Source organism: Eptesicus fuscus, chromosome 17, assembly GCF_027574615.1.
Source record: "Eptesicus fuscus isolate TK198812 chromosome 17, DD_ASM_mEF_20220401, whole genome shotgun sequence".
NCBI lineage: Eukaryota > Metazoa > Chordata > Mammalia > Chiroptera > Vespertilionidae > Eptesicus > Eptesicus fuscus.
Window position 1 is genome coordinate 4,952,501 of NC_072489.1, and position 27,195 is coordinate 4,979,695.

Below are 27,195 nucleotides of genomic sequence, written 5' to 3' on the forward strand. Positions count from 1 at the left end.
AGTCCAAGGGATCGTCAGAGCATCAGAGACCTGCCCTCACCAACCACCTGTGTGCCGGAGCCGGGATCTGGGCTTTCTCTGAGCCTTAACTTCTGTGAAATGGAAGGAGACCTACCTCCCAGGGTCATTATAGGGCCTAATGGTAAAACCCCACAATCCCCTAACTGTGTGCACAGCACCCTAAGAACTCCAGGGGCCCGCGGTTAGACTTTAAGTGGTGGGGGGCGGGGAAACCCAGCCACCTCTGCCTGATGCCATTCAGGCCCCCCAAAGAGGAGCCTTACCCCGAGCACCCCGACTCCTCTCAAGGGCATCACATTTTTGTGAAGCTGAATGTTGCTCTGTTTTGCAAGCACCACGCAAAAATCCACGTGGAACATAAAAGGGGGTGTGGCCTCCAGCATGACTCCAAGGTCACAGAAGCCACAGAGCCTGCTGGGCTCACCCCATTGGGACGCCAGGGTAGCTGGTTACAAATGAGAGGAGAACATTATTTTCCTTTTTAATGTATAAAAACTATCCACCCAGTGGCTGCTAAGTTGTTGGGACATAAATACTTACTGAGTTACTCGGGCCTAACCAGTTATGAGCAGAGCCATTGGCTATTTCTTCTGCCCAAGAATGTCCTGAGAGTGTGAGACGCTCAGGCGCTGAGGACTGAGGCTGAGACCCTCTGAAGGGACCGGTTGGCCAGCACTTAGCACAGGCCCCTGTGTGGATGGGGTTTCGGAGCCACTGCCCGGCCCAGCCTGCCCACCGGCCCTGCCCGGCCCTCGGCGTGCTCCTTGGGAGGATCCCCCTCCCCACTGGTCGTCCTCGGCCTTGCCTTTATTCAGGGACTGCCCACGGGCACCTGGCACCGTTCTCGGCCTGGTGACCAATCAGCACCCCTGGTGGAGAGGGACATGCAGAGGCCGCGTCTCTGATGCCGAGGCAGGGTGGTGAGGGCTGTGGCTACATGAACGGAACAGAGTGCTTGGCAGAGACCTGAGTGCGCGAGTCAGAGAGACAGCGTGTGCATGTGCAGAGCCTGACAGCCACGGGGAGAGCAGGAGCCGCCAGGCGGGGACGGAAGTCTCAGGGCGCTCGGAGTGCCTAAAGCCAGAGGCTGCAGCTGAGGGGTGGGTGGTCAGGGGCCACCAAGGCCACTGTCCTGCAGGCCACAGTGAGAGGAAGCCTGGGTGGTTTGAGCAGAGCCTCCAGCTTATCTGCACCAGGGGCCGGGGAGGCTGCGGCCGCCCTGCAGTGCCAGCGGGCGGGGAGGTGGCGGGAGGGGCCGGATCCGGGATTTTGCCAAAGGTGAGAGCCTGAGCGGGTTGCTCATGGACTGCCAGAAGGAAATGGAAAAGGAGTCACAGATGACACCTAGGTTTGGGCCTGAGCATCTGAATGAATGAATGAATGAATGAATGTGCCATTTCCAAGATGGGGACAGAGAGGAAGGTGTTGCGGGGCGGAGGGGGGTGGATACGGAGCGTCTGGCCGAGGTCCTATCGGCCATCTGAGTTCCAAGAGGAGAGCTGAGCAGTGCTCGGCGGTGCTGGTACCTCCCCCTCCTTGAGGGCTGCCCGTGGGCCGCCAGGGCCCAGCACGGGCAGGTGAGGAGGCCGAGGTGCACAGACCTTGCACCCAGAAGGGGTGGGTAGACTCAGCTGCCAACATGACCTAATTTGAGGGACCTTAAGAGCCCCTTGGGTAGGTCGAATGGTGGCCCCCATTGTGGTCCTGCAGGAGCAGCGAGCTGAGCAGCCTCAGCCTGCGGCCAGCGGGGAGGGGCTGCGGAGCCAGACCTCACCAGGAGAGGAGATGGCCCGCCACGGCCCTGCCCAGGACACTGGGATTCAGTGCCTGTCCCTGAGGCCTGAGGCCGGGGAGCGGGCAGCAAAGCCAGCCCCTCCACTCCTGCCCCACCGGGCCGCGGCCCGTTCTGAAAGTATTCACCGACTTTGGGGGGAGCAGCTTTGCAAAAAGAGTGTTTTGGACCGAAACCCATACTTGTTGAACTCCGTGAGGCCTTCCAGCCCTCGTGTGACGGGCACCACCGCCCTCCTGGCCCCTCTCAGGTGCCGCCGGCCTCCCGGCAGCGCCCACACGCAGGCGCAGCAGAGCCCTCCCTGAGCGCTGTGGGGACCAGCGCCAACGCCGCCCCGGGCACCACAGCCTCCCAACAGCTCCAGGACTAGGCTCTGTCAGGAGCCCCTTTTGCAGATGAGGAGACTGAGGTTAAATACCTCACACCAGGCAAAGGCCTGCCCTTCACCACTGAGTCCCCTCCCCCCCCATGAGCCTCCTACAGGTGCGGGCTGGGACTGAGGGTGCAGGCTGGGACTGAGGGTGCATGTGGGCTGAGACTGAGGGTGCATGTGGGCTGGGACTGAGGGTGCGGGCTGGGACTGAGGGTGCGTGTGGGCTGGGACTGAGGGTGCGGGCTGGGACTGAGGGTGCGTGTGGGCCGGGACTGAGGGTGCATGTGGGCTGGGACTGAGGGTGTGGGCTGGGACTGAGGGTGTGGGCTGGGACTGAGGGTGCGTGTGGGCTGGGACTGAGGGTGTGGGCTGGGACTGAGGGTGCGTGTGGGCTGGGACTGAGGGTGTGGGCTGGGACTGAGGGTGCGTGTGGGCTGGGACTGAGGGTGCGGGCTGGGACTGAGGCCGCCTCCACCCTGGAAGGCTCTCCTCATGCTCCTGGGGCTGCACCCAGCACCCAGCACGGAACACCTCCTCAGGGCTCCTGGTTATGCTGCTTCAGAGCCCTCGCCTCCAGCTTCACAGACGGGCCTCGAGGGCAGGTGCACTGCCAGTGCTGCAGGACCTGTTTGTTGTCTGTCTCCGCACACCCCCCAAAAACGGCAGGGCCCCCATGGGGGGGCGGGGGCTGGGCTGAGGCTCAGGCACTGTTCCCAGCAGCGCCTGCATGCCCTGCGGGGTTGTGCCTGCCTGTGTGGCTCTGTCCCAGCACCCAGCACAGGGGTCAGTCCCAGGGGAGTGTTTGTGGAAGTGGGGATGGCAGAGGGAGGGCGCCTGGCCCCAGGGCCCCCTGGTGGGATGGCCTTCAGGAGGCAGCCTGGACAGCACGGCCAGGGCCACGGCATAGCAGCCGCTGGTCATTCCCACCCCTTTCTCCGGACAGGCTTCCGGGGCCAGGCCAGGCCCGTCTCCCCTCAAGCACCTGTGGGCCCTTTCTCTTCCTTCCCACGCCTGCTCGGGCAGAAGCAGGCTCATCCTTACCCGACCCACTGCTGCCTCTCATCACCACTCTGGCCGCCCCCAGGGGTGGGGGTGGCACTGCTCAGCCCGCCCTCTGGGTGAGGACTGCGCCCGGGGAACGGCCAGGTGCGCACGGCGCATTGCAGGGGGACCAGGACCTTGGCCTTCCCTGGGTGCAACGGGAGGAGGAGAGGCAGCGGTCACTTCCTGCCTCTGCTCTGACCAATGGCCGATGCAGCAGGCAGCAGCTCCCAGCACAAACCACGAGCTCACGTTGAAGGGAATTCTGAGAGCCGCCCGAAGCCAGCATCCTTGGCGGCCTCAGCCTGGGGCCTTTCCAGCCACAGCCGGAAACAAAGCATTGCCCTGGGTCAGCCCCAAGGCCTGACTGTTCCACTTCTAGCGGCTCTCACACAGAGCCACACTGACAAGTACCGCCCACAGGGCGCTGCAGGCGCTGCTGGGAACAGTGCGGGGGGGGGGGGGGGGGTCATAGCCCAGGGGCACCCCCATGGAGGGTGACTGGGAAAGGAGGCTGCCTTCCCCCCACATCTCCTCCCACTGGGAAGCACACATGTGGAGACACCAAAATATGAAGAAAGTGAGCCAGCTTGGCAGTAGGAATACTGAAGATTTTCTCCTCTGTGTCTGTGTAGAATTTTTCTCATTTTTCTGCAATGAATGTGAACTTCTTTTAATTTCAGAATCCTGACTTTAATTTTAAGTGGATGTTAAAAAGAAGGAAGACGGGAGTTAGATACCATCCGCACATGTGAGAAGGGGCTGCAGGGGGCTGGGAGCCAGAGCTCTGAGCTCGGTAGGTGCTGAGGTCACAGGGGAGCCTCCTGGGGCCATGGCTGTCAGGGAGCTGGGAGGGCCATTGTCTTCAGGCTCCGCCCTGGGCATCCGCCCCAGTCAGGCCGCCCAGGAGGGGCCACTCAGCTTGTCTGAGGCTGACTCTTGCTCCAATGTAAGCATCAAAGGGGGAGTGACATGGTCTGAGACCCAATGACTGTGTCGCCTGCAGGATCAAGTGCCACCTGGACAAGACAGGGCTCCCTCCCCTGGTCCACAGCCTGCCTGCTAGGTCACACGCCACAGCAGCCACCAACAACCGCACTGCTGGCCTGCAGAGCCCAGATGCCGGGGCAAGAGAAATAAACTCACTCACAGAACTGAGGCTGCGGGAGAGAGGCGCCGGGCACACCATCCAGCTCACCCCCACACTGGACAGATGGGGAAACTGAGGACCAGAGATACCCAACGACCGGGAAACTGGTTAAAAACTGTAAGCACTATACAGACAGCATCTATATATATAAACAGGTGATATGCAAATTAGCCGGACGTTACGACCGGCTCAAGGAGGCTGCATCATGACCGCTCAGGAGGAGCTGCGCACGCAGATGGGCGGGAGGGGACTGCGAGCCGCCCCCAGCCCCAGCGGACACACACACACCAGGGGTTGGGGCGTGCTCCAAGTGGCCATGCAGCGCAGCTCAGATCACGCCCCGGTGGGTGGCGGCAGCAGCCAGAGCAAAGCAGCCCGGGTCCTGGGTGCCAGAGGGAAACCAGTGCCGGCAGCCAGGGGAAGGAAGGCCTATTCTTGCACAAATCTTCGTGCATCGGGCCTCAAGTAGTATTATGAGGCCATAAAAAAATGGAAATCTTACCGCCTGTTGTAACATGGATGAACTTCAAGAACATTGTGCTAAGTGAACTAAGCCAGTCTGAAAATGTCAAATTCTGTGTGATTCCACCTCCAGGCGCTGCCGAGAGTAGGCGGGTCACAGAGACAGGAAGTAGAGACGGCTGCGGGGAGGGGAGCAGGGGGCAGTGGGAGCTCTGGTCTGATGGGGAGAGTCGGGGTTTGGGAAGATGACAAAGGTCTGGAGAAGGAGGCTGGGGATGGTTGCACAGCAATAGGCATGTACTTAACACTGTTGAACGGTACACTTAGAACTAGTTAAGATGGTAAACTTCATCTTATATGTATTTTACCACAATTAAAACTAAAATGAAATAAAACAAATTCTTAAACCTGAACCAAGAGAGAGTACACGTCATGGTTATCAGAAAGAGGAGGAACCTCCAAGGCTGTGAAGACCCCTTATGGCTCCTCCCTGGGTGAAGACCTTGAACGTCCTTCACTCCAACAGACCGCCTCACCTCCACGGGCTGACACCCGCCACCTGGCCTACCTGCGCGGTTTGGCTAAGGGAGCATCGCCCGATTTACACGCATCCATGGAGCCCAGCCTCTGTCCCAAGACTCTGCACCGGGACTGCTGGGCGGGCGTTTCTACAGCAGGGCAGCGGACCCACGCCGGCCACCCACATTCCTTGCATACAGCCCCTCACAGGTGCCACCCTCTTTCCTCATCTACACCCCAAGTCTGACCAGTAGCTCAAGTGTCCACACAGGGGCCGGTGCTCACAGGTGAACAGTCACATGGCAGAAAGCTGCAAATGAGCCGTGGGCGTCACCTTCTCTTCGCTCTGACCTTCCCTGCCCTGGGTGAGAACACCGACGCGCAGATCAGAGTGTAGACGGCAAGACCGGGGAAGGCCGTCTGCGCAACAGAAGAGACCAAAGGCAAACAGGAGACAGCTCTAATGCAATGACACCTGTCAAGGACGCTGTGAGGTCTGACCTCTGCCAGTAATCCGCTGTACAGGCAGCGTGGCTCAGCAGCAGAGCATGTGGTCAACAGGCCTTCACCGGGAGCTCACTGTGACACCCTATGGGTGTGGGCTGCCTTCAGAGGCAGAGCCTGTAGGAAAAAGGAGGATGAAGTCCTTCTCCCCTGTGTCATGGTCCAACCATCCGACTAGAGAGTGGGAGGGGAGAGGGGAGAAGGGAGGGGGAAGGGTAAAGGGAGAGAGAGGGTGAGAAGTGAAAGAAGTGGGACAATTTAGCTGGGTTGACCCCGGGCACAGTGGATGTGAGGTAACTGCTTCCAACTCTCTCTCTAGGTGTGGAGGGTGGAATAGAAGCAAAGACAGGAGGAAGAGGAAGAGGGGTTTCTTTTCTTTCCGTCAGCCTGCCATGCATGCGAGGCGGGCGCTCTGGGAGTGATGGTTCTGGTCATGACACCCCGAAGCCCCTTGACAGATGTTGCAGAGAAACTGTGCACAGTATGGGCTGCCGTGGACACGTTTCTAAATCTCTTCCAACAAAACAACGAGTTTCAGAATGCAATGTGAATCCCAAAGCTGAGTTTTCTTCAACTTTAACTTACGTTTTCAGAATTTCAATGCTTACAGTCAGATATAAAGTGTCCAACAACCAGCATCTCTCTTAACTCCTATAACCATTTCTTAACAAAGAAAAAAAATATTTCCACAAGTAGGATCTTTATAAAACTAACTGCTGTTTTCTCCATAATCTCACGGCACCAATAGCGTCGGCAGATGTGTCCGTCTCCTGCCCAGACAACTTCATCAGCCTGGACGCCACGGAAACCCGGAGTCACACGTGGAGCTCCGTCCTCTGCGGTACCCAGGGCAGCAGAGGAAAACCCAGACCCCAAACGCACGTCCTTTGCCCACGTACAGCACGCCCAGGGCCTCACCAAGAGCTTGAAGGTTCTTCCCAGTGCACTTCCAACATGTCGCTGGACTGACGAGACAGCCACAAACTAGAGGGCACTGTGGCTGCCAATGGCAGACACACTGATGGGCAACATGGAGAAAACAGACAGAAAGGTATAAGACAGCCAAGAAGCTCTAAATGCACAGCACCCAGGGCCATTCAGCAGAAGGCAAGCAAGCAGTGCCCTGAAGGGCGGCCTGAGGTCACGCTGGCCAAGCAGGAGCCGGCACAGAGGCGACGTTTGGAGGGGCCTTGAGACCACCCCGCCGCAGCTGTCCGCGTGGGGCACAGAGTCGGCCCAAAGAGGGGCTCGGGCTCTCTTTGTGTTACATCAGGGAGGCCAGTGCAAACTCATTAGTCACAGAGCCAAATATCAACAGTCCAACGACTGAAATTTCTTTGGAGAGCCAAATTTTTTAAACTTAAACTTCTTCTAACGCCACTTCTTCAAAATAGACTCACCCAGGCCGTGGTATTTTGTGGAAGAGCCACACTCAAGGGGCCAAAGAGCCGCATGTGGCTCACGAGCCACAGTTTGCCAACCACGGAGGGAGGTGACGAAGGCACTTTAGAAACTGTTGACTCCAAAACCAAGCCGCCCTTATCAAAGCCTATAGACAGATGCCGGCTGGGGCCCAGGAGCCGAGGCGGAGGAACGGGTGTGAACTCTGGCTGCTGGCCCCACCGCTAACGGTCCTGGGCTGCTCTCCATCTGTCCCAGCTCGGCTTCCCCACCTGAGAAATTCTACAAAGCACCCGGCACTGAGTCCTCCAACAGTTACTATTTCCACAACCCAGGCAAAGTAAAGGGCATTCTAAGTCACAATTCACAGCGTGTTCCAATTACCAATTCGCTTCCACGATCAGCTGAAGAACTCAGATGTTCTGAGCTTCCCCCACCCGCCCCCAGGACCCCCAGGCTGAGCCGTGAGACCTGCCTCAAGGCGTGTCCCCAGCACCGCGCCTCCCCGGGTGCCGGCGCAGCCCCCACCTGTTCCCCGGCTCCACGGGTCCTGGGTGAACCTGTCCTGTCGGACCCAAAAGGAGAATAACACTCTGCCAACAGACTCTTGAGGGGTAAGCCAAACAAACTCTCAGTTTCACCTTTTAATTACTAGATCTCCAGATCCGGGCTGTAGTTTGCTGTTGCTGCTGCTGCTGTTGTTTTAAGCAATAAAAAAGCTATAATCATGAATGAGCTGAAATTTAAATTAGCTACAAAGAAAATTCCCAGAGTGGCGCACAGCAACAAAAAACAGAGTAACCTGACACCGAGTAGCAGTCGCGGTAAAGGACACACTGAAGCTACAACAAGCTTCCATTCTGGGAGGATATTTAGTGCCATGAAAAAATAATCATAATGAATTAAGTTTAAAAAGCAGGTTCAGAAACAGTAAGTTAATATGATCCCCTTTTGGTACATGTATACATGTGTATATACATACATACCCATGAATACATAATACATATACACATAGTATATATGGGTATACATATATGTATAGCCATGTACCACATCCATAGGGGATCACAGGTGTATTTGTACATATATAAATTTATTTAGAAATAGAAAATATTTATAAATTTCAACTTTTTTATATAAAAATTTAGAATTTCCAAATAAGTTATAAAATACATGAATTTATTAGAGATAAATGGGAAGAAAACTAATGTACCCATACCAAATATTCATAGTGGTTGATTCTGAGTACTAGGTTATGAATGATATTTATATTTTCCTTTGTGTTTTATTGTATTTTCCACTCTTTCTAAACTAACCAGATATTACCCTCATTTAAACGGTGTCCTTTCTGCGACTGGTGGTCCGTCTCCTTTCCTTCGGATGACGGGACAGCGTCCCGAGGAGGCCGCAGGGACTGAAGGCTGTCTGAGCCTCCACGCCTGTAGAGGCCTCCGCTAGCGTTGTTGGCGGGCTCACCGTGCAAACTCCGCCAGCAACGTTCGGCCCACTTTCCGTTCCGTGGGTTCCAAGTCAGTGAGTCCGTTTGCATGGGATGCAACCAACCCACAGCTGGTGGCGCTCCAGAAGGCGCACCTCCTTCCAGCCCGGCCAACCTGCCCTCACCAAGGTCCTGGGAGCCACTGGTCACTGCTGCAGCCTGAGCGCTGTTTGTTTGGAGAACATAATACCTCCTGGACACTAAATTAAAACATACAATCAGATTTCCATTAAGCTACAGCAAATTCTGCTGAATTGATCCAATCAGCCTACATTCCTCTATGACATCATGCTTTAAAGGCTTGGCCTGAACATAAATACTTAATGTAATAAATACAGTCTGAAATATTTGATCTCCTTGGCAGCTTAATTGATCTACTACAGAGACTGACAGAAAAAAATTAAGTTAGTTCTGTCTCGTCTCTGCCGATGGCACGTCCTCACCGAGGGGCCCAGGAGCTGCCGCTTGGTCACGGCGGGTCCCGCACACCGGCTCCCAGCTGAGCGCCCAGGCTGAGGGGACGGAACTGAGCGAGGAAGCGGGTGCATGGCCTTACGAGATGTTTACCGCAGATTCTGCAGCTCACGTGTTTACTTTATAGTAAAACAAATAAACAAATAAACACTTTGTGAGTCATAATACTGGTTATTTATAGTCCGCAAGGAGCATTTGAATGGGAATGTTGGTACAACAGCCTACGGTATTTAAGCATAGATTTGTAGATGCTGTGGCTAAGTGTGCTCACCGATGACCAAACCACAACAAGGTCAAATTCACATCCGGACGGCTTCTACCGTGGAACCCCTGAAGCGCCGCTGTCTCTGCTGGATGGTTTTTATTGCCCTTTTTCCAGGAGTTCACTGTGTGTCCACCTCACCTCCCAAGTGCCCTGTGCCCATCCTCACCCCGCACTCCTGAGCCCAAAACTAAAGTGCCCCGTTTGGGGCAGAGTAAACACTAGAAAGGGAGGGAGAGCTCTTTCCTGACCAAGTTGGCATGTTTTACTTCCTCAAAGTGCCCCTTCCCAGGTTCCAGCTTCCTCAATATCCCACGGTAAGGAAAATTGTAGTCCTTGCAAAATTACCCAATCTGCTTAACGCCAAACCCCGCCCCCTCCGCCCTGATTAATTTGGCAGGTTAGTCTGGTGACCTGAGCTAAGCCCCGCCCTGTCTCTATTCCAGGTGTCACTCTATACCCCCCCCCTGTCCCCCACCTGCTCATGCGCTCAGCAAACTCCTTGACAGGAGTGGGCTCTCCAACCATTCCCTTCGCTGTGATACAGTCTCGGGGCCAGCGCCAGCCTCCCATTTCAGCTTCGATGTCTCCGAAGGGCAAACAAACAATGACCCAGATCCAAGGGCGTGGGCACAGCCCCGGAGCCACAGGGACATGCGTCCCAGGCAGGGCAGCGCCAGGGAGCACTGCCCACTCCTTCCAGCAGCAGCCAGACTCTGGACGGGCAGGCGGCTTCTCCCGCCCCTGGGCACAGGCCAGAGCCTCCACTCAGCTCCCTGCACTCCAGGCCCCATTGATTAACAGGAAGGGCAAACCCGTCAGCACCCACAGGAAATGGCTTCTGGAAAGTGAGCTGCAGTTTTCAAAGCCAGAGAATGACAGCAGGTGCCTGTAAAAGGAGCAGAATCAATACAGGGTGAGGGGGCTACAGGGCGGGACACCTGGGTCCCTGACTTGTCCTCCTCCGACAGACACACAGTGTGACCTGGGAAGTCCTGTCCCTTCTCCGGGCCTCAGTGACCCCCGTGGATCCAGGAAAAGCAGGGGTTACGCATCGAGGAGATTCCTTACGGCTCTTCCGTCTCCACCCCAGTCTTCCTGACATCAGCCAGGCGTGGAGGGGCGAGGGCTGACCCAGCTGCTTTCCTTGTCAACCGGAGCCTGACCGGGTCCCTAGTGAGCTCTGGGCCTCACCACAGTCCTGCCAACCACCGCCAGCACCTACTGGACCCCAGGATGTGCCAGGTGCGTACATACTCCACCGACCACAGGCACTACGGGGCGGGTCCTCACGAGCCTCATGTCACAGGCAAGGAGACGGGTCTGCCCTACGTTGAACCTATAGCAAGAAGAAGGCTCGGGCCGTGGCTGGTCTGACTCCAGAGCCTGGGCCCATCCCGAGGCCACGCCACACCCCTCTCCCAGGAGCCTGGCTCCATCCAACCTTCCTCAACCGACCAGCCCTGCCAGCCTCATGCCTTTGCCCATGCTCCTCTCCCTGCCCGGAGTGCCTTGCCCACTGGACAAGGCCTGCACTTCCTTGAAGCCCAACTCAAGCATCTCCATTGGAAAGCCTTCCTCATCCCCACAGAGAAAGCGCTCCTCCTCCCCGGCTCCCCGCAGCCTGCGTGTCCTCCTTGGCCTCTAGAGAGCAGGTGACTGTGCCGCATGACATGGCATTCTTTGTCTCTCCACGCCCATCCCCAGCCTGCAAGCCCCTTAGGGAGGGTTGTGTCTCATTTACTACCAGATGCTCAGCCTCTGGTTCAGTCTGGCAAAGTGGGGTTCTCGGTGGGAGCTGGGAAGAACAGGAGGTCCCAGTAGTTCCGGGGTCCGGGAGGTGGCCAGGGTGCTAGACCTAGAGTCTCCTACGTGAGGCCAGTCTCCCAGGCCTACAGCAGCATGACCTTCTTTCCTTCTTTACCCAATCCCACCGCCTTTTACTCTGCACCAAGCTCTGTGTTAGGGCAGAGGTGAGTCAGGCATTGCCAGTTCCCTGAAAGTACTTCATGGTCAGGATTGGGATGTAAGGTAGGTTCAACCACATGTACTAGATCCATGTCATGAACCCGGAATACCCTTAATACGTGTGCCAGTTAGTCTCCAAAGAGGGCCTTCCATGGACCATCCCCCCATATTCACACCCATGTGCAGGCCCCTCCACTTGAGTCTGGGCTGGTTCTGTGATCGATTTAATCAACAGAATGCAGCAGAAGCAGCAGGGTTCTGGGTGTGAGCCTTAAGGAGGCCTGGCACCTTCTGCTCTTACACTCTTGGAGCCCAGACACCATCTAACCCCTCCCCATCGGCCTGCTTTGCGGGGAGAGAGGGCTCCCAGCCTCCCAGCACCCCTGCCAAGGCACCAGACACAGAAGCAATTCCATCTCCTATGCACCAGCCCCCGCCGCTATCTGACTGCACCTCCGCCTTCACGAGACCCCGGGCAAAGCAGTGGCACAACTGCCCGGCCGAACGCAGCCCGTCCTCATGGCGGAGAGATAGCAAGCCAGCTGGGCAGGTCTGCTACTGCTTCACGTTAAGTTGTAAGGTGAAGTAAAGCAATACCGAAACCTGGAATGGAGACTTTTAAAAAATATATGTCACAATTTCCTCATGATCACAGATGCAAAACTCTTAAACAAAATATTAGCAAACCAAAGTCCAACTATCTATAAAAATGGTAACTTGTCACATCTAATTAGGTTTATTCCAAGAATTCACAGGTGGTTTAACATGTAAAAAATCAATCAATGTAATTTACTGTATTAATATATTGAGAAAGAAAAACCATGTGATCATCTCAACAGCAGCAGAAAAGTATTTGATGAAATTCAACATCCATTCATAGTCATGATTTTTAAAAAATAATAATGAAACAAAGACTCTTAGAAAACTCGGGCAAGAAGAAAATATCTTCAGTTGATACTCGGACTTTAAATAAATAAACACAATTGGGAAACCCTGAGAATTCTCCTAGGAGATCAGGAAGAAGGCAAGTTAGTCACAAAGACACATACTGTCTGATCCCATTCATATGAAATGCCCACGTCTATAGAGACATAAGGACTGTGGCTGCCTGGTCAGGGAGGCACTGCTCACTGCATGGGGAAATGAAAACGTTCCAGAGCTGATCGGAGGGACCACTGCACAGCTCGCTAGACGTCCTAAAAATCACCGAATGACACACGTTAATGGGTGAATTGTATGTCATGTGAATTACATCTCAATGAGACTTTTTAGAACATGGAGTAAAGAAAGGTGACGGTTACCACCACTTCCATCAACACGGTCCTAGAGGTTCGGCAGCGCAGTCGGACAGGAAGGAAACGCCTGGGAAGCGCACACTCTGTCTTTAGAGACGATCCGATCTTGTACACAGAATATCATAAAGAACCTATAACTAACCCTAATTACATAGATAAATCTCGCAAACATAGGCTGAGCCAAAGAGGCCAGACATGAAATATACATACTGTATGTATATGTATATTATATACGTACTACATATGTAATATGTCAAGACTAAACAATAGTGTTTCAGAAAGCCTGCTTAGGAGGTTGGCAAAGCTCTATTACCATAAAAGTCAGCAAAGGGTTTTATTTAGGGGAAGGAAGGTGATACGAGTAGAAAGGGGTACAGGGATTCAGGGGTTTCGGGGTACAGGCAAAGTCCCCGAGGGTGGTTACATAGGTGCTTAAAATCATTCATTCACGAATCCTTCCTTAATCATTAATCGTGTTCTATGAAATGTTTCTAATGACTATTACATTTCACAATACAACAATTTTTACAAATTGTGCTTTTTACAAAATCACAACACAAAGGGAAAGTGATTAAAGAGGAATGGGGTGTGGAGTGCTTTCAGGGCTCAGCCTTGGAGGGTGAATGCTGATTGGCCAATAAAGCCCTGGCAGTCTCAGAACCCAGACACGTTACCCAGGCCTGGAGGCCAAGGCCAATGTCACAAAGGGAGGGCATGTTCTTGGCTAACGAAGGGGCCTTGCTCTCAGGAAGGCCATGGCCAGACCCTTGTCCGCACACATCCCTCAGTCCCTCAGCCTCCAAGGCCTGGACTGGCCGGCTCGGCCATGCAGGGCAGGTGTGGCCAGAATGCCAAGTGCCTCTGGGCTCCTCCCAGCCCAGCCTTCTTTTGGGGGGAGGGGCGGGGGGGAACAAGGAGGGGTCAGGCCTTAGTCTCTTGCTGCTGCTGCTGCTGTTACCTCTGGCCTAACTCCAGGGAGCCACACCAGGGACGGGGTGCCCCCACATGCCCAACTGGCCCAGCAGGCTGCCCACCCCCTCCTGCCTGCTCTGCTTTGGGAAAGTCCGCGGCGAGGCCTCCGACCAGCTCCAGAGAGGGGCTGTGACCCTGCATTTGAGCGCGGGCTGAGCTCTGAGAGCTCTCCCCTGGCTTGCAATTAGTGTCCACCTCACACCCAGCTCTCCGACTCCCAGGTTCGAGGCGCTGACTAAGTGCACGGGGAGCAGGCCCCGCTGCCTGTGGCTCTCCCGCCCCCACACACCGCCATCCTGTGGCCAGCACTTCCCCTGAACAAACCCCAGCACCTCCCTTGGCCATTAACAACCTCCTCTGCATTAATGAATTGGGAACACAAGGCTGGCCATGAAGTCAGCCAGGAAAATTCTTTGCGTGGCTGAGGCTTTTTGTCTGGACCCCATTATTGTCATGCAAACCCTCCCGGCAGGGGGCCGGTCCTGCTGCCTTTTATGTGAGTCTCCCTAGCACACCCCCTCACGGAGCACACTAGCTGCACCCTGGCCAGGCGAGTCCTCCCATCCTCCCAGAGTGCACAGCCCCCTGCAGCCTGGAAAGCCAGGGAGAGAATGGGTGCCTGGCCAGGAGTCCCACCAGGCGGGGGAAGGAACACCCACCACTGCCAAACATTGGAGCAACGGGGCTATAAGAAAAAGGTGATGTCAGCTGCAATGAAGTTCAGAGAAATGGGAGACGTTTGGGAGAAGCAGACATTTCATCGGGTCCTTTGAAGGTGAGTGGGACCCAGTCACTTGGCAGTGAGAGCGGAGGAACCTGGCTGAGCGCTCATGGAACACCGCGCATGTGCCACACCTGCCCTAAGCTGTTCTAACTCCTGCTCCTCACTCAGCCCTCCGAGTCCAGTCGCATGACATCAGAAGAGGAAGCAGAGGTAGAGAGAGCCAGTACCTTACTCAGGCACACGCGGCTAGAGGATGAAGGAGGATTCACACAGGCAGGCCACCCAGTCCTTGCCTGACCACGGTTGTGGGCCGCTGGATGATGAAAGGGTAATTGAAGGAGGAAGCCCCCACAGATGCCTGGCTTTCTGTTGCCCTGCTCTGTCCCCAATAGGCCGGTTCCTGGCCTGACGTAGCAGCTGCCCACTTCCTGATGGGCAGCCTGATGCCCATCTGGGAGCCTGTGCAGCAGAGCATGGAGGCTAGTCTGCCACCCCCCCAATGTGGGCACATTGACTAGCCACCCCAGAAGGGCCATGCCCTCCTGTTCATCAAGAGTGCCAACCCCACCTCCTGCCCTCCTCTGAGGCCCCAGCAGCCCTGCTGACCTATGCAGACACCTCCGTTGGCACACAGGCGGCCACACCGGCACGGAGACTGCGCACTGCATCTCAGACAGCGCACAGCCCCGCAGTCACAGTGCCGGGTCACCTCTCTGCCTTTGCCCGCCGGCTTGAGGCGGAGCACCGAGTGGAGCTGTGGCAGGTGCTGGGCCTTTCTAAGCTGGGCGGATTGTCCAAGTTCAGGGTCATTCCCAGGCCCATCTTGGTTTCCCCAGCTCTCCGGATGCTGCCAAACCTCAGGCCTCTACTCGCAACAGGTGTCTCCAAGGAATCAAAATCAGTCTCTCTAGTTTGTAAGAAACCATGGTTCAGTTCCTCGCCCCTGACTGCTCAGTGTGTGCAATTCTCAGCAAAGCGGCTGCTGCCTTCATCTTTTCTGGGCACTTTCCCCCGAGACCTAAACACTAAAAGGCAGAGCCCAGGTCCCCAGCACATTCGGGCCGAGGTCAGGAGCTGAGCTGACAGGGCCCAGCCTGCCCGCCCACTCGCGGGGGAGGCAGGGCTTGGCATCACCACGCAGCAGCTGTGAGCTCAGAGGCCAGGGGCCCCGGGCAGCATCAGCACCGAGCCGCCCTGCCTGCTCAGGAGCTGACAGCCCATATTCCAAAGGCACCCCTCTTTCCAGAGCCCATTCAAGGCAAGTGAATTTGAGTTCCCATAAAATGCTAAAGGACCCAGCGGCCTCCCAGTCACTGCTCGCAGCACCTCTGAGCACTGCTCCTGGGGACGCCCAGCTGTCCGCAGACACTCCCGGAGGCTCTCAGCACGTCCCGGGCAGGGACCTCACACCTGTCACTCAGTGCCCAGAGCCTAAAAGTCAGAACCCAGCACCAAGGCCTTCAACTCGTAACTACACAGAACGCTCCCCAGGCCGGGTCCTCGAGCCGAGGACAAGCCTGCAGCCTCAGGGAGCAGCACCCAGAGCGAGGCCAGGTGCGGCGGCCTGGAGGCCTTCCCAGCACACTTGCTGTCTTCAGTCCAGGACTAGGTGGCCCACGAGGACCCCTCAGCCGGAGGAAGGAGACAGCACTGGTTTGGTTCTGGGAGCTGAAAATCACTTCGATGTCTTTCTTCTGTCATTTGCAAGCTGCTCGGGCCTGGAGCAGCGGATTGGAATCTCAGCTGGGAGGGCTGTGGTGCTCAGCTCACACTGGCCCGGCCCCTGGCAGTCCCGGGAGCCTCAGAGCCGTGGGCTCAGAGCTTCCTCACTTGCCCCTACCGGCGGCAGCGCCCAGCAGGGGAGGGAATGAATGGCTGCTGTGGGGGAAAGTAGAGTAGCCAGACCACAGAGGGAGACTGGCTGAGTCAGTGACTTGTGAGCAAGTAACTTTGCGTCCCTGAGCCTCAGCTTCTCGTTGGTAAAAGAACAATGGGCTTGGAAGCCCAGAAGGTGCCTCTCGCACCATCTGCAGGGAGTCCTCCAGCTGCTAGGGCCGCCCCCTCGGTGCCCAGCAGCCCCTGGGATGCTCAGGCCCAGAGGAGAGCTTGGGTCAGCCACTCGAGGGAGGCTGGTTACAGCCCAGAGATCCCTGGCACTGAGCCAGGCCCTAGAAACTTGGGGTTGGTGGTCTCTTGGGCCCCATTTGGGCTATGAACTTGATTTCTGTAGCTTGGGGGAGAAGATGTGGCTGCAAGGTCAGAAAGCCATCGTGGGCCCAGCCCCTCTTACCCATGCTCCCCAAAACCACTGAGCGTTAACCGCAGGGGTGCTTCGAGCCTGACTGGCAGGTGCACACTTCTCCCAGGGCCGAGGCGGAGGCTGGGTCCCCAAGCTCCTCTCCAGGGCCCGCCGGGCCTGATGCGGGCTGGGCTGAGCAGCAGCCCCAGAGGCACCCCGGGACTCCCAGCTCAGAGCAGCCCTTCCGGAGCCCCCTGGGGTCGGCCTTGCAGAATGCAGCACCCACCGGCGGCAGCCATGCTCCCAGAGCCACCTGTGACCCCGGGCCCTCGCTGGTGGTCCTCACAGCACCCCCTACGAAGGCAGAACTGAACTCAAGACCACCCGGATGGCCGGCGGAGCACAGAAGCCGTTTTCAGTGATGCTGGTTTTCCTCCCTCCCAACAGGGCTTAGCCAACCAGAGGCCAGGCCAGTGCTGAGAGGGTCAGGGCAGGCCAGGCAGGGACGTTGCGGTGGGGGGGGGGGGGGGGGAGTGGGAGGAGTGCAGGCGGAGGAGCAGCTACGTATGCAGGAGGACACGAGGGAGAAGGAAGCAGAAAGCAGAGAGGGGGCGGGCGGGAGAAAAACCCCTCATGAATGAACAGCAGCCGCAGGCCAATCCGACCCAGGATGTGCCAGTTTGGCCCCAAAGACTTGGAGGCAACATGTGAAAGATGGAAAGACTCAAATAAAACTCCAGATTTATTTCCGTCTGATACCCAAGTCCCCCCAGTAATCTCCCTCCGTCTGACTCCACCCTGTGTGCCCTGTCAGCCTCCTGTGTCCTGTGGATGTGTCCCCAGGACGCTCTTGGGGGCTCTAGTGGCCTCCGAGTACCAGTCACAGTCGCTACAGGAAGCACTAGGGGGTGCGAGGTGCAAGCTGGATGGCGCTGAGCCTCATCCCCTCGTGCCCAGCTCCCTGACCGCCCAGAGGTGGCTCCGGGCTTTGGGGCTCCACCTCCGACAGTGGAAAGTCCACACCCAGGAGCATGGCATTGGGGCCTTTGAGCTCAGGCCCCTGCCAGGCACCTCCTATGCCTGGACACTCTCCCATGGGCACCCAACATACAGCCATTCTCCAGAAAAACCTGGTTTTCCGCCCCCAACACACCTCCCTTCCGCCCGGCATCTTTAAATGTGCTGTTGTTCCCTATCCCAGAATGCCTTTCTCTCCCTTCAGGACACTCCATGGAGACTCCATCACACCCTCCTTCATCCCCCAGAGTCTAACAATAAACCAGCTGGGGACACCTCGGGGGGCTGTCCCACCCCTATTATCAGGAAGAAGCCTAGAGTTGCCCCAGCACCCCACCTCCCAGACTCCTGTGACAGGCGAGGCCTCAGGGGAACACTCACACGGACCCCCCACCCTCTCTGGGCCCAGCCCTGCTTTTGGCGCACAGCAGCCTGACCCATGACAGGAGGAGGAGGTTTGGGGCCCACTCATCCAGCGGGGGGTGCCCAGAAATTCCGAGGGACAGCCCACAAGGGTTCCTCTCTCTGGACCTGACAGAACATCCGAGTGGCTTCCATCCTCAGACAACAGCAGCCACTGATAAGACAGCAAATCTGACAGTGAGAGCCTCAGCCAGCAGGAGTTCCTGGGGCAGCAGGTGGCAGGCTCCATGGACGGACAGACGCAGAGGGCCTGTAAGCTGGGGTGACTGCCCCTCCCAGGCCTTGCCTAGGATGTGCCCAGGAGAATCTATGAGCACAGAGCACTCACTTTTGAAACAAGCGCCCCTCAGACAAGCCCCATCAGACGCAGTGATCCTGAGACAGCCACCTAGTCCTCAGGCCACATGGAACACTAACGAGATGGCGTGTGGGAACAGACCCTGCGTGACTGACAGGAGGGCGGGAGCTGTACCAGCCCAGGCCCAAGCATGAGCTCCTGGAGAAAGCAGGTGGGTCGACCGTCACCAGGCTCCCAGCCAGCAGAGCCAAACTCACCTTTCAGGGACGCGACATGGGACAGGGCCTGGGCGTACGTGGCCGTGTTCAGCAGGGTCCCCGGCAGGCAGGAGGGAAAGAAAGGTCCTGTGGGAGCCACAGTTCGCCCCAGGCTGGCAGAGAAAGAAAATCAATGAGCTCCCGACCCTGTGCGCCCACCGGGCAGCCCGCAGGCCCAAGGGTCCCGCCAGCCTCACCTCTGCTGGGCCTCCAGGGCCTCCTTCTTGCTCCGGGCCTGGTCCCCAGGGGGTGGGGAATTGACATTTCTCACCGGTGGTGACGTCACCTCTGCCATGGACTCCTTGGCTCCTGGCTCCTGGTCGGAGGACCCTCTCTCTGTTTTCCTCCATTTGGCCCTTCGGTTCTGGAACCAAACCTAAATCCCGGATAGAAAAGCACACCCAGCAGAGGCAGAAGGTCAGCACAACGCCTGGCCGCCGTGCCCAGCCCTCCTGGCCCACGTGCGGCAGCAGGCGTGCGAGGCGCACTCCCCTCGCCTCAATATCATCGGCCAAAGCAGCGCCCTGAACTGCAGCCGCAGACCTACAACGGTCAGGTCAGTGTAGAGGGCATGACGAGCATCCCTTAAAGAGTGTGAAAGCACAGAAAGTATCCAAATGCATGCCCAGACAAAGGTGAAGTGTTGTTTTGTGGGAATTCTCAATGTATGTGAGTACATTTATTTGATGTGAAATTATTTCCTGGAGGGTGGGTTATCATGAAGCCATTTATAAAGCACTGCCCGGGGTTTTCTCGTCAAATATACCCATTCACACTTCCAGCAGGTTGCCCTGAGCACCTGAGTCTGGCCTCACACGTGTGATCCATGAAATCGCCTCTTGCACATCATGACAAGTGTGTGAGCAGCGGCCCAGTGGACACGCTGACTCCGGAATCCTTTCTGGTTTAGAACTCTGAACCCCGGCATCTTGTCCAGAGTCCACTGCAGTCTATGAGGAGGCAGTCCCACCGTCTCCACTTCTCAGATGAGAAAGCTAAGCACAGAGGTCCGTTAGCTTGCTCAAGGTCGTTCAGGGGGTAAGCGGCAGATCCACAACTCGAAACCCAGTGGCTTGGCCACGGGCCATGATCCAGATCAGGGTAATAACAGTGGCCACCCCAGCATTATTAGGAGTCAACAGATGCACAAAACTCTGGGCTCGGTACCTGGTGAAGAGCGATCCATCACTGGGTCAGCGTAGCTGGTGTTACCATCTCTGCCATCCTCAGGCTGGGAGGCAGGGAATAAGGATTCGCCTGCTCTAAGGACCTCCTCAGAGGCGGGTGTGGAACCCTTTAAGCCTTGGAAACCAAGGCTGCATGCACAGGAGAGCCTCATGGCAGCAGGCGCCCCAGCCAAGGTGTTTCCAGAGGTCAGTGAGACCCCGCTGCTCTTCACTCCCTCCTGCCAAACTGGTCCCTTCTCGAGGAGACAATTCCCGGCTTAAAAAACAAGGCTCCGTCACACCTCCCTCCTGTTCCCAGGGCGTCCTCTCCTCCTGCCGGCTGCCTGGCCCTGGTCCCGAGGCTGAGCCCTGCCAGCCCACTCCGCCTCCGAATTTCATCCTCCTTTATCGGTCTTGCTTTCTCTCTTTTTAAATCTAGTTGGCTTTTAATTGCACATATCAGCAACCGTTGAATAATGATTTTATCTATATTCTAAATTTAGGGCAGTTAAATGCAAAGCAAAATGCAGACACTTTCTTGCGTCTTAATTGAATGAAGGTCACAGCTATGACAACATTTAATTGAGCTATTTTTCATTATCATATTTTAATGACTTTGCACTGACAGTTCGCCTGCTTCTGAGGAAAGAGCATGATGGAGTCGTTTATTTCCCTATTTAGTTATTGTTTGACAACATCAGCTTCGATTAAGGCCCTGCTTTATAGAACATTAATCATATTTGAATGAGCAAGCAGTGTAAATGTAAACACATCTCCCTTCCTGCGCCCAGGCCTGCAGCCGGAGTCCCCACACGGAGCTCAGAAACAATGCTTCACAGCCATTGTCTGTTTGCATAATAGCCAACAACAGCCTCAACAACAATTCCCAGCCTTAATTGTCACCACCCCTATCTCACCCTTGCACCTTTCAGGGAGAAGTTATGATCTTCCACTTCTGAATGCTCAATAATTGTGTCATTTATCTCAATTTGCAGTGCGGTCTTTAGGCAGCTATTGGCAAGCTGGCATTAGAGAAAGAAAGGAGAGACTGCATCCTGGCCAAAGGAGATTTTCATTTCCAAATAATAATCAGTTTAATTTGCCCACATATGACCAATGATTCATGTTCAGATTTAATCATCAGGATCACATAATCTGATTATAGGGGAAATAATTTGTTTACAACCCCCAATTTACTGCTCAGAATTCCATTATCTCTCTTCAGCCATTGGTTTTTAAGAGATACTAACATGACCCAGGGGAACAGAGAGCAAACTATTATATTTCCTACAATTAGATCTCTGCATAGTCTTAACCCCAAGCCCCTACATTAAAAAAAGAACAAAAACAGCATGGAGGAACCCCCATAAATAAAATGAATATATAATTGTGCTCAAAGACTAGCTGGCCTGGAGAGGCAGCGCTGTGCGTGTGCCCCCTGAGCGCGGCACATCTGCTGGGCTCGGCGGTCTGTGCACTTAAACATAACCGCCGTGTGGCTTCTGAAGAGAGAGCCCGCTTTGAGCCGGTCACTGCGGGCCACGCTCCTCTCGCAGCGGCCCTTTCGCTGCTGCCCTCTAAAGATTTTTAAATTGCACACGTTCTTCGGATTCACTTCCCTAAAAGAGTCCGCGTGCCGGGGAAAAGTTGGCCATAATGCAATTTCTGGAAAGCAGATCCTAACCCTGTTCCCATCTGAAAACACGGTTCTCTGCAATTGACCGGCCTTCGCCCAGAGTGGTCAGAGCTGCTTTGAGAATAGCATCTCAGCTCTTTTTTTTTTTTCCAAAGCAAGGAAATGGATGTGCATTGATGTAATTTAGTACCTTAGAGACGCGGACAAATTAGTGTAGAACATTATCACTAGTTAATTATGAATGACCGATTAATCAACCTAATCTAATATTCCACATTATGTTGATGTTATTAAAGTGCATCATGAAAATGACAGATAGTCTTCATTTGCTTTCTTTGGCCAAATGTGCACTCTGCAGTCATGATGTCAAAAAAAAAGTTTGCCAGTTTTAATATTAGGGAGTTAAATAATTGAACAGAAGGCTCACCTGCACTCTGGCTTCCGTGAGGTTTATTTTCATGGCCAGCTCTTCTCTGGTGAATACATCGGGGTAGTGCGTCTGGGCGAAAACTGCCTCCAGAGCTTCCAGCTGGTAAAAGGAAGAACTATTTACTGATGAGAGGTTGTGGCTAGGTGAGAGGAAGCAGAGGCATATTTCACATTTGCTAACGGTGGTGAGGAAGCTGCTTCACAGATCAAATCGGGAAAGAAGAGGGGGAAAGAGCTGTTTGAAGAGATCCCACAGAATTAAAATTTCAACCACTGATAACTTAGGAGCTAAGTCTTGCTAACAACCTCAATGCTCCCCCAAGAAGCAGAAGTAAGAAGAGAAGTGCAAATATTTATGTGCGTTTGCATTTCGATATATTCAGAAGAATCAAAACGGGAGGGTGGCCTTGTGAATGAGAGCGATCCGCACAGCCTCCACCACAGGTGTAGGAGCAGAGCCACCTGCAGCTGCTCCGGCCAGTCCCACGGGAACGGCGAGGGGGTGAGTGCTTCCTGGCTCCAGTTTGATCCAGAAGTTGAACAGGTCTAAGAGCAGGGCCAGGCCGGGCAACACAATATCAGGGTTGCGGCTGTAGCCCTTCCATTTAGGGCAGCAATACCTTCTACAGATCCGCCAACTTCTTAGGTTCCAGCCTTCTCATCTACTGACCGAGGACAAGCATGTCCTACCTGCCTTCTCAAGGTTCAAATGACATTGCTGATGTTAAAATGCTCCCCAAACTATCAGCCCCGGGCGAATGGGTGCAATCAGTATTGCCTCTTCACTTTATCTGGGGTCATAGGTCAAAGTCCTCTGCCCTCTCCCGGAAATAGGTTCCTTGACACATAGGTTGTTTGAGAAAACAGAAGGATCCAGTTAACGTGATCGGTTGGCCTTACTCTAAAAGACAGAGGAGAGCAGCAAAGACTGATTTTTCTGGAAGCAGGAGACAGCTCCCTTGCAGAAGACACCGTCATTACCTGCTGAAGCGTGAATGTCGTCCGGTTCCGGCGCTGTTTTCTGCGCAGGAACCCATCGTCAAAATCTCCGGGAGGGTGGTTGCCAAAGGGCGCAGTGCCTGCTGGGAGAAACGGGATCAGCCTGAGCAGGTGGCCCCCAGTCCTCACACCATCCCCGGGCTACACAGGCTCGTTCAGAGGCATCAGCCCGGCCCTCCGGACAGAGCTCTGGCTGCCCCAAAGTGGCTTTCTCCGCTCCTCTTATTAAACCCCTTCTCTCCCGCTCTCTTGTGCTCTCTCTCCCCCAGTAACTTATGACTTTAGCCCCAACTATGCCTATTTCATAGGGCGGGAGGCGACCTTACTTCCCAAGACAGCCAAGTTCTCCTCTCGAGAAATTCGGGTCTCAAGCAAGGGCCACTGGCTTGAGGTGGAGCCTTCATCCACCTTCCAGCTCCCAGCTCCCAGCACCCAGCTCCCAGCTCCCAGGGCCCAGCGCCCAGCTCCCAGCTCCCAGCGCCCAGCTGCACTGTCCCATGCACCTCACTCCCCGCCTCAGAGCCTTGCATAGAAGCTGCTGCTTCCCTTTGGTCACCTGTTAGTCTACTTGCCTGTATTTCTATAAACAACAAGGGTTAGAGGCTGGGGGTGGGGAAGGAAGGAAAACACCAAGAGCTTTTCACAGCACTTTTCTCCTAGAACTTCAGGACACGACGAGGCAAGAAGTTTACAGACGAGTATTGATTATCGTTGGTCACAGCTCATCAGCACTGTAGCGGGTCCGTTATATGGATGTCAGTGCCAAGAGATCTGCCCCATGGTGGCTGTCCTGAATTCCAGCAGACCTACACAGGGCCGCTCTCTCTCAGAGGGCACCCCACCCTCTCGCCCGACTCAGAAAGGGCCCGCTGCTCCTGCTGCCCTGAAAAGGGGGGCATCCTTCCACTGTCCTCCCAGCAGCCTCCGAAGCGCCTACAAAGCCGGAACAGACTTTGGCCCCAAATGTGCATTCCGATCATTTTCCAAATGTGCACCATTTACTTGACAGTCCACAATGGCTCCTTAGGAAAACAAATGAGCAAGTTCCCATTAGCCAGTGAATGCTGTTCCTGCCACGGGCCCTGGGCTCAGAACCACTGCGCGTTCGGCATTGGGAGCCAGCGAGCCGCAAGGCCAGGCCAACGTCCCTCAGAGGGACCTCAGTCCCAAAGAAGCAAGACCCTTTAGGCTTTAAAAAACTCCATCTACTAAAGGGAGTCCCTCCTACTTATTATTCTACTCTCCAGGGCCACGTAGTTTGCCATAACACCCCACTCTCTGCTGAAACCCTCTCCCCGCTTCTTCTTGTCCAAGCTGCATTCTTCTTCAAAACCCTAGTTACGAATATTTCTCTCCAGTTCACCAGGAGCTTAAAAGAGCAGCCTCGCGGCAGTCGAACGCCCAGGACTCTGCGGAACCCCACACTGCTTCCTTGTGAAACAAGGCGCCTCGCTGGTGAGGGTGGGACGCGACCTCTGAGGACCTCCATCACGATCAGCCTCAGGCTCCTGGTTTGCTCCTGCCGGTCCCACTGGCTCACCTCGGATGCACATAGTACCTTAATGAAACACTGCGCGTCCAACTGAATCTTACAAAAGGCTGACGCCTCGTCAAATTAATAAGAACAAAGATTGGCAACCCAATAGAAAAGAGGAAAATCTGAGAAGAGCTTTTTACTTAAAAATAAGTAGAATGGTCAATAATGTTATGAAAATATTAAACCTTGTTGACAATTAAACAAAACAGAACCATTAACTATTATTTCCACCGTGTTTTTTGGCAAAAAAATATATCAGGGGTCTCGTGATGGGAGTGTACTGACACGTGGCCGCCATTCACCTATTTGTAGCAGCATCTATTGGTGTAGCCTTGTTAGAGGGTCATGACCATTTTTGGCAAAAATGTAAGTGCACGTACAGACATTTAATCTATGAATATATTTATAAAGGGTGGCGACATAAAGAGAGAAAAATGTTCCTGGCAACATGGTAATCAAAATAACCTGGAAACAACCAACGATCCCACCAGGAGACATTTCTGCTCGGCATCTGGTGGAATATTACACGGCTATTTAAAATAAGTCAGGAGATCGGGATACAGCATCATAGAAAAAATCCTCCCAATATATATTATGCAATGAAAAAAGCAAAGTCCTGAATGACTCGTAGAATGATTTCAGTACAAACAATGCATTCCACAGAGAGAAAAATATACAAATGATGGTAAAAGCCTGTTTTTCCTGAAGGAACGACAAGAAACCAGCAACAAGAAGTGCTTTTCAAAAAAAGAAAAAGAAGTGAAAGAGGATTTCACTTTTCACTTAGGTTTCTGTTCTATTTTAATTTCCTAAGCAGCTATATGGAGTACTTTTTAATTTAACACCACAAAAAAATGATCTGAGAAGTGCGATTCTGAACCATGCTGTGCTTTCTACTTCATGCCTCTCCAGATTAACAAAAAATTAAAATTGAAAAGCTGACGGGCTATAATGAGATGTCATATTCCAAATTCTGTTCTCAGCCTCTCCCTCTGCAGCAGATCACCTTCTCCAGCAACGCTAGTCCTTTCTGCAAAACTGGCTTAGAATCGTCTGCAGAGATAAAACAAAAGGCTCTGAAGGACCTCCTTTGCTTCTGAGTAGAATCAGCAGCAAGACGGCATGTGCCTGGGTGTGGGTGAGAGGGAAGCTCACTGGGCGGAGCGGGCGGCAGTAAGCAGCTCAGTGTGCGGGGCTGGACCTCATGACCAGCTGGGCGAGGACTCCGTGAGTGGCTTCTGCAGCCCGCCCTGCCCCTGCCGACAGGGCTTTCCCCATAAGCCATCCACACAGCCCACCACCTGCTCAATACCCCAAACCTCAGCCTTCCTCACTTTGCCCAGAGGTGGGCCCCTGGGCATCCATCAGTCCGAACCCCATGTTCAGAAGTGCAGGGACGATGTGTCCACCACACATTCAGAGGGTCTCCCTCCAGCCCTGGGGTCTGATGTAAGCGGGGTACCTCTCCAACCTTTCCATGATGCCGATCACCATGGGTCCTCGGAGGTAAAAGGAGGTGAAATGCAGGTGAGTGTCTGGCCTTTCCTTCTTAGAAATGCTGACCAAGCTGGCAGGGCTTCACCACTGGTCCTCGTCAGCCGCCTCTAGAAAATCCTACTGAACTCTCCACGCTTCCCTGGGAAACAAACTTCTGCAGTCCTTGTGCGGTGCCAGCCGAGGCTCAGCCACTGCTCGAGGTCACCAGGGCAAGGTGGACCAGCTCCTTTGATGTCTTAGTGCCTCACCCCTCTGTCCTGCCCCACGCCTGCCTGATTTCTGGGCCTCCAAAAGTCTTCCGTTCCACAAACAAAGCAAAGGAGTAGGTTGCCAAAGCCAAGTACTGGTATTACTCCCACAGTCAGGAAAGTCCTACCGCCCACGGCTGAGACCACTGCTCTGCCCGGCCCTGGCCCACGCTAACCCCCTTGTGTGGAGGACCCACTCCTGGAGACTCCCCTCCCACCCTGGGGGCACCGAGAGCCTAGCTGTCCCCTTCTCACCTACCCCCCCCCCACACCTAACAATTCAGTCCAGAGCCCACCACAGGGACCCTAAGATGGAATGTCTTCTAAATCCTGGAGACCCTCAAAGACCCAAATCCTGGCCATGGGGCTGCCCCGGAGTAAGCAGTGGTTGGTTTGAGATCAGAAATCCAGTGAGTCGCCGCCATGAAGCCAGGCCAGGGCCCGCTGGCTCTGGAAGGCCAAGGTGGCCGGGAACAAAACAAACCCTGGCCACAGCCCGCAGCAATACTGCCCGATGCCGGTGCCGGTGCCGATGCCGGCGAGAGCAGCCTGCAAGGGTTGTTCTGACTCTTGGTCTGACCCAGGACAATTTTGAACCAACTCCCCAGTCCACCTTGGGTTTTCGGGATGTTTGCAAAATACCGTGAAAGATTGATGCGGCCCCTGGGCGGGGGGCGGGGGCGGGGGCGGGGAGGGGAGCGATTAGAGGCGTGACACCGGCATCTGTGCTGGGAGGACCCGGCTGGTTCCCGCGGCCAAGCCCCAGGCCGCCCGGCTCCGGCGGGGAGAGAGGTGGGAGGCAGGTGGCGACGGGGCGGGAGGCTGGAGCGGGGGACCGGGAGGGAGCCAAGGGCGCCCCGACCCACCGTCCAGCGCCGGCCCCCCTAGCGGGGCGGGGACCCAACCACCCGCCAGCCCCGCCGTCGCCGGGGTCCTTTCTGGGGCCGGCGCTTACTCACCCTCCAGCTGCGGCGGACAGTGGAAATAAAACAT

At 55.1% G+C, this 27,195-nt stretch overlaps 1 protein-coding gene across 1 annotated transcript in view; it reads right to left on the minus strand.

Moving 5' to 3' along the window:
- The window catches only part of DRGX (dorsal root ganglia homeobox), a 27,626-nt gene extending 431 nt beyond the window's left edge, over window positions 1–27,195 (minus strand). The window contains exons 1-5 of the mRNA XM_008149083.3: window positions 27,162–27,195; window positions 22,903–23,000; window positions 21,920–22,021; window positions 18,888–19,066; window positions 18,691–18,803 (exon numbers count right to left, since the gene is read on the minus strand). Of these exons, the coding sequence (XP_008147305.1) occupies window positions 18,691–18,803; window positions 18,888–19,066; window positions 21,920–22,021; window positions 22,903–23,000; window positions 27,162–27,195 (526 nt within the window). The remainder of the gene's footprint in view (window positions 1–18,690; window positions 18,804–18,887; window positions 19,067–21,919; window positions 22,022–22,902; window positions 23,001–27,161) is intronic.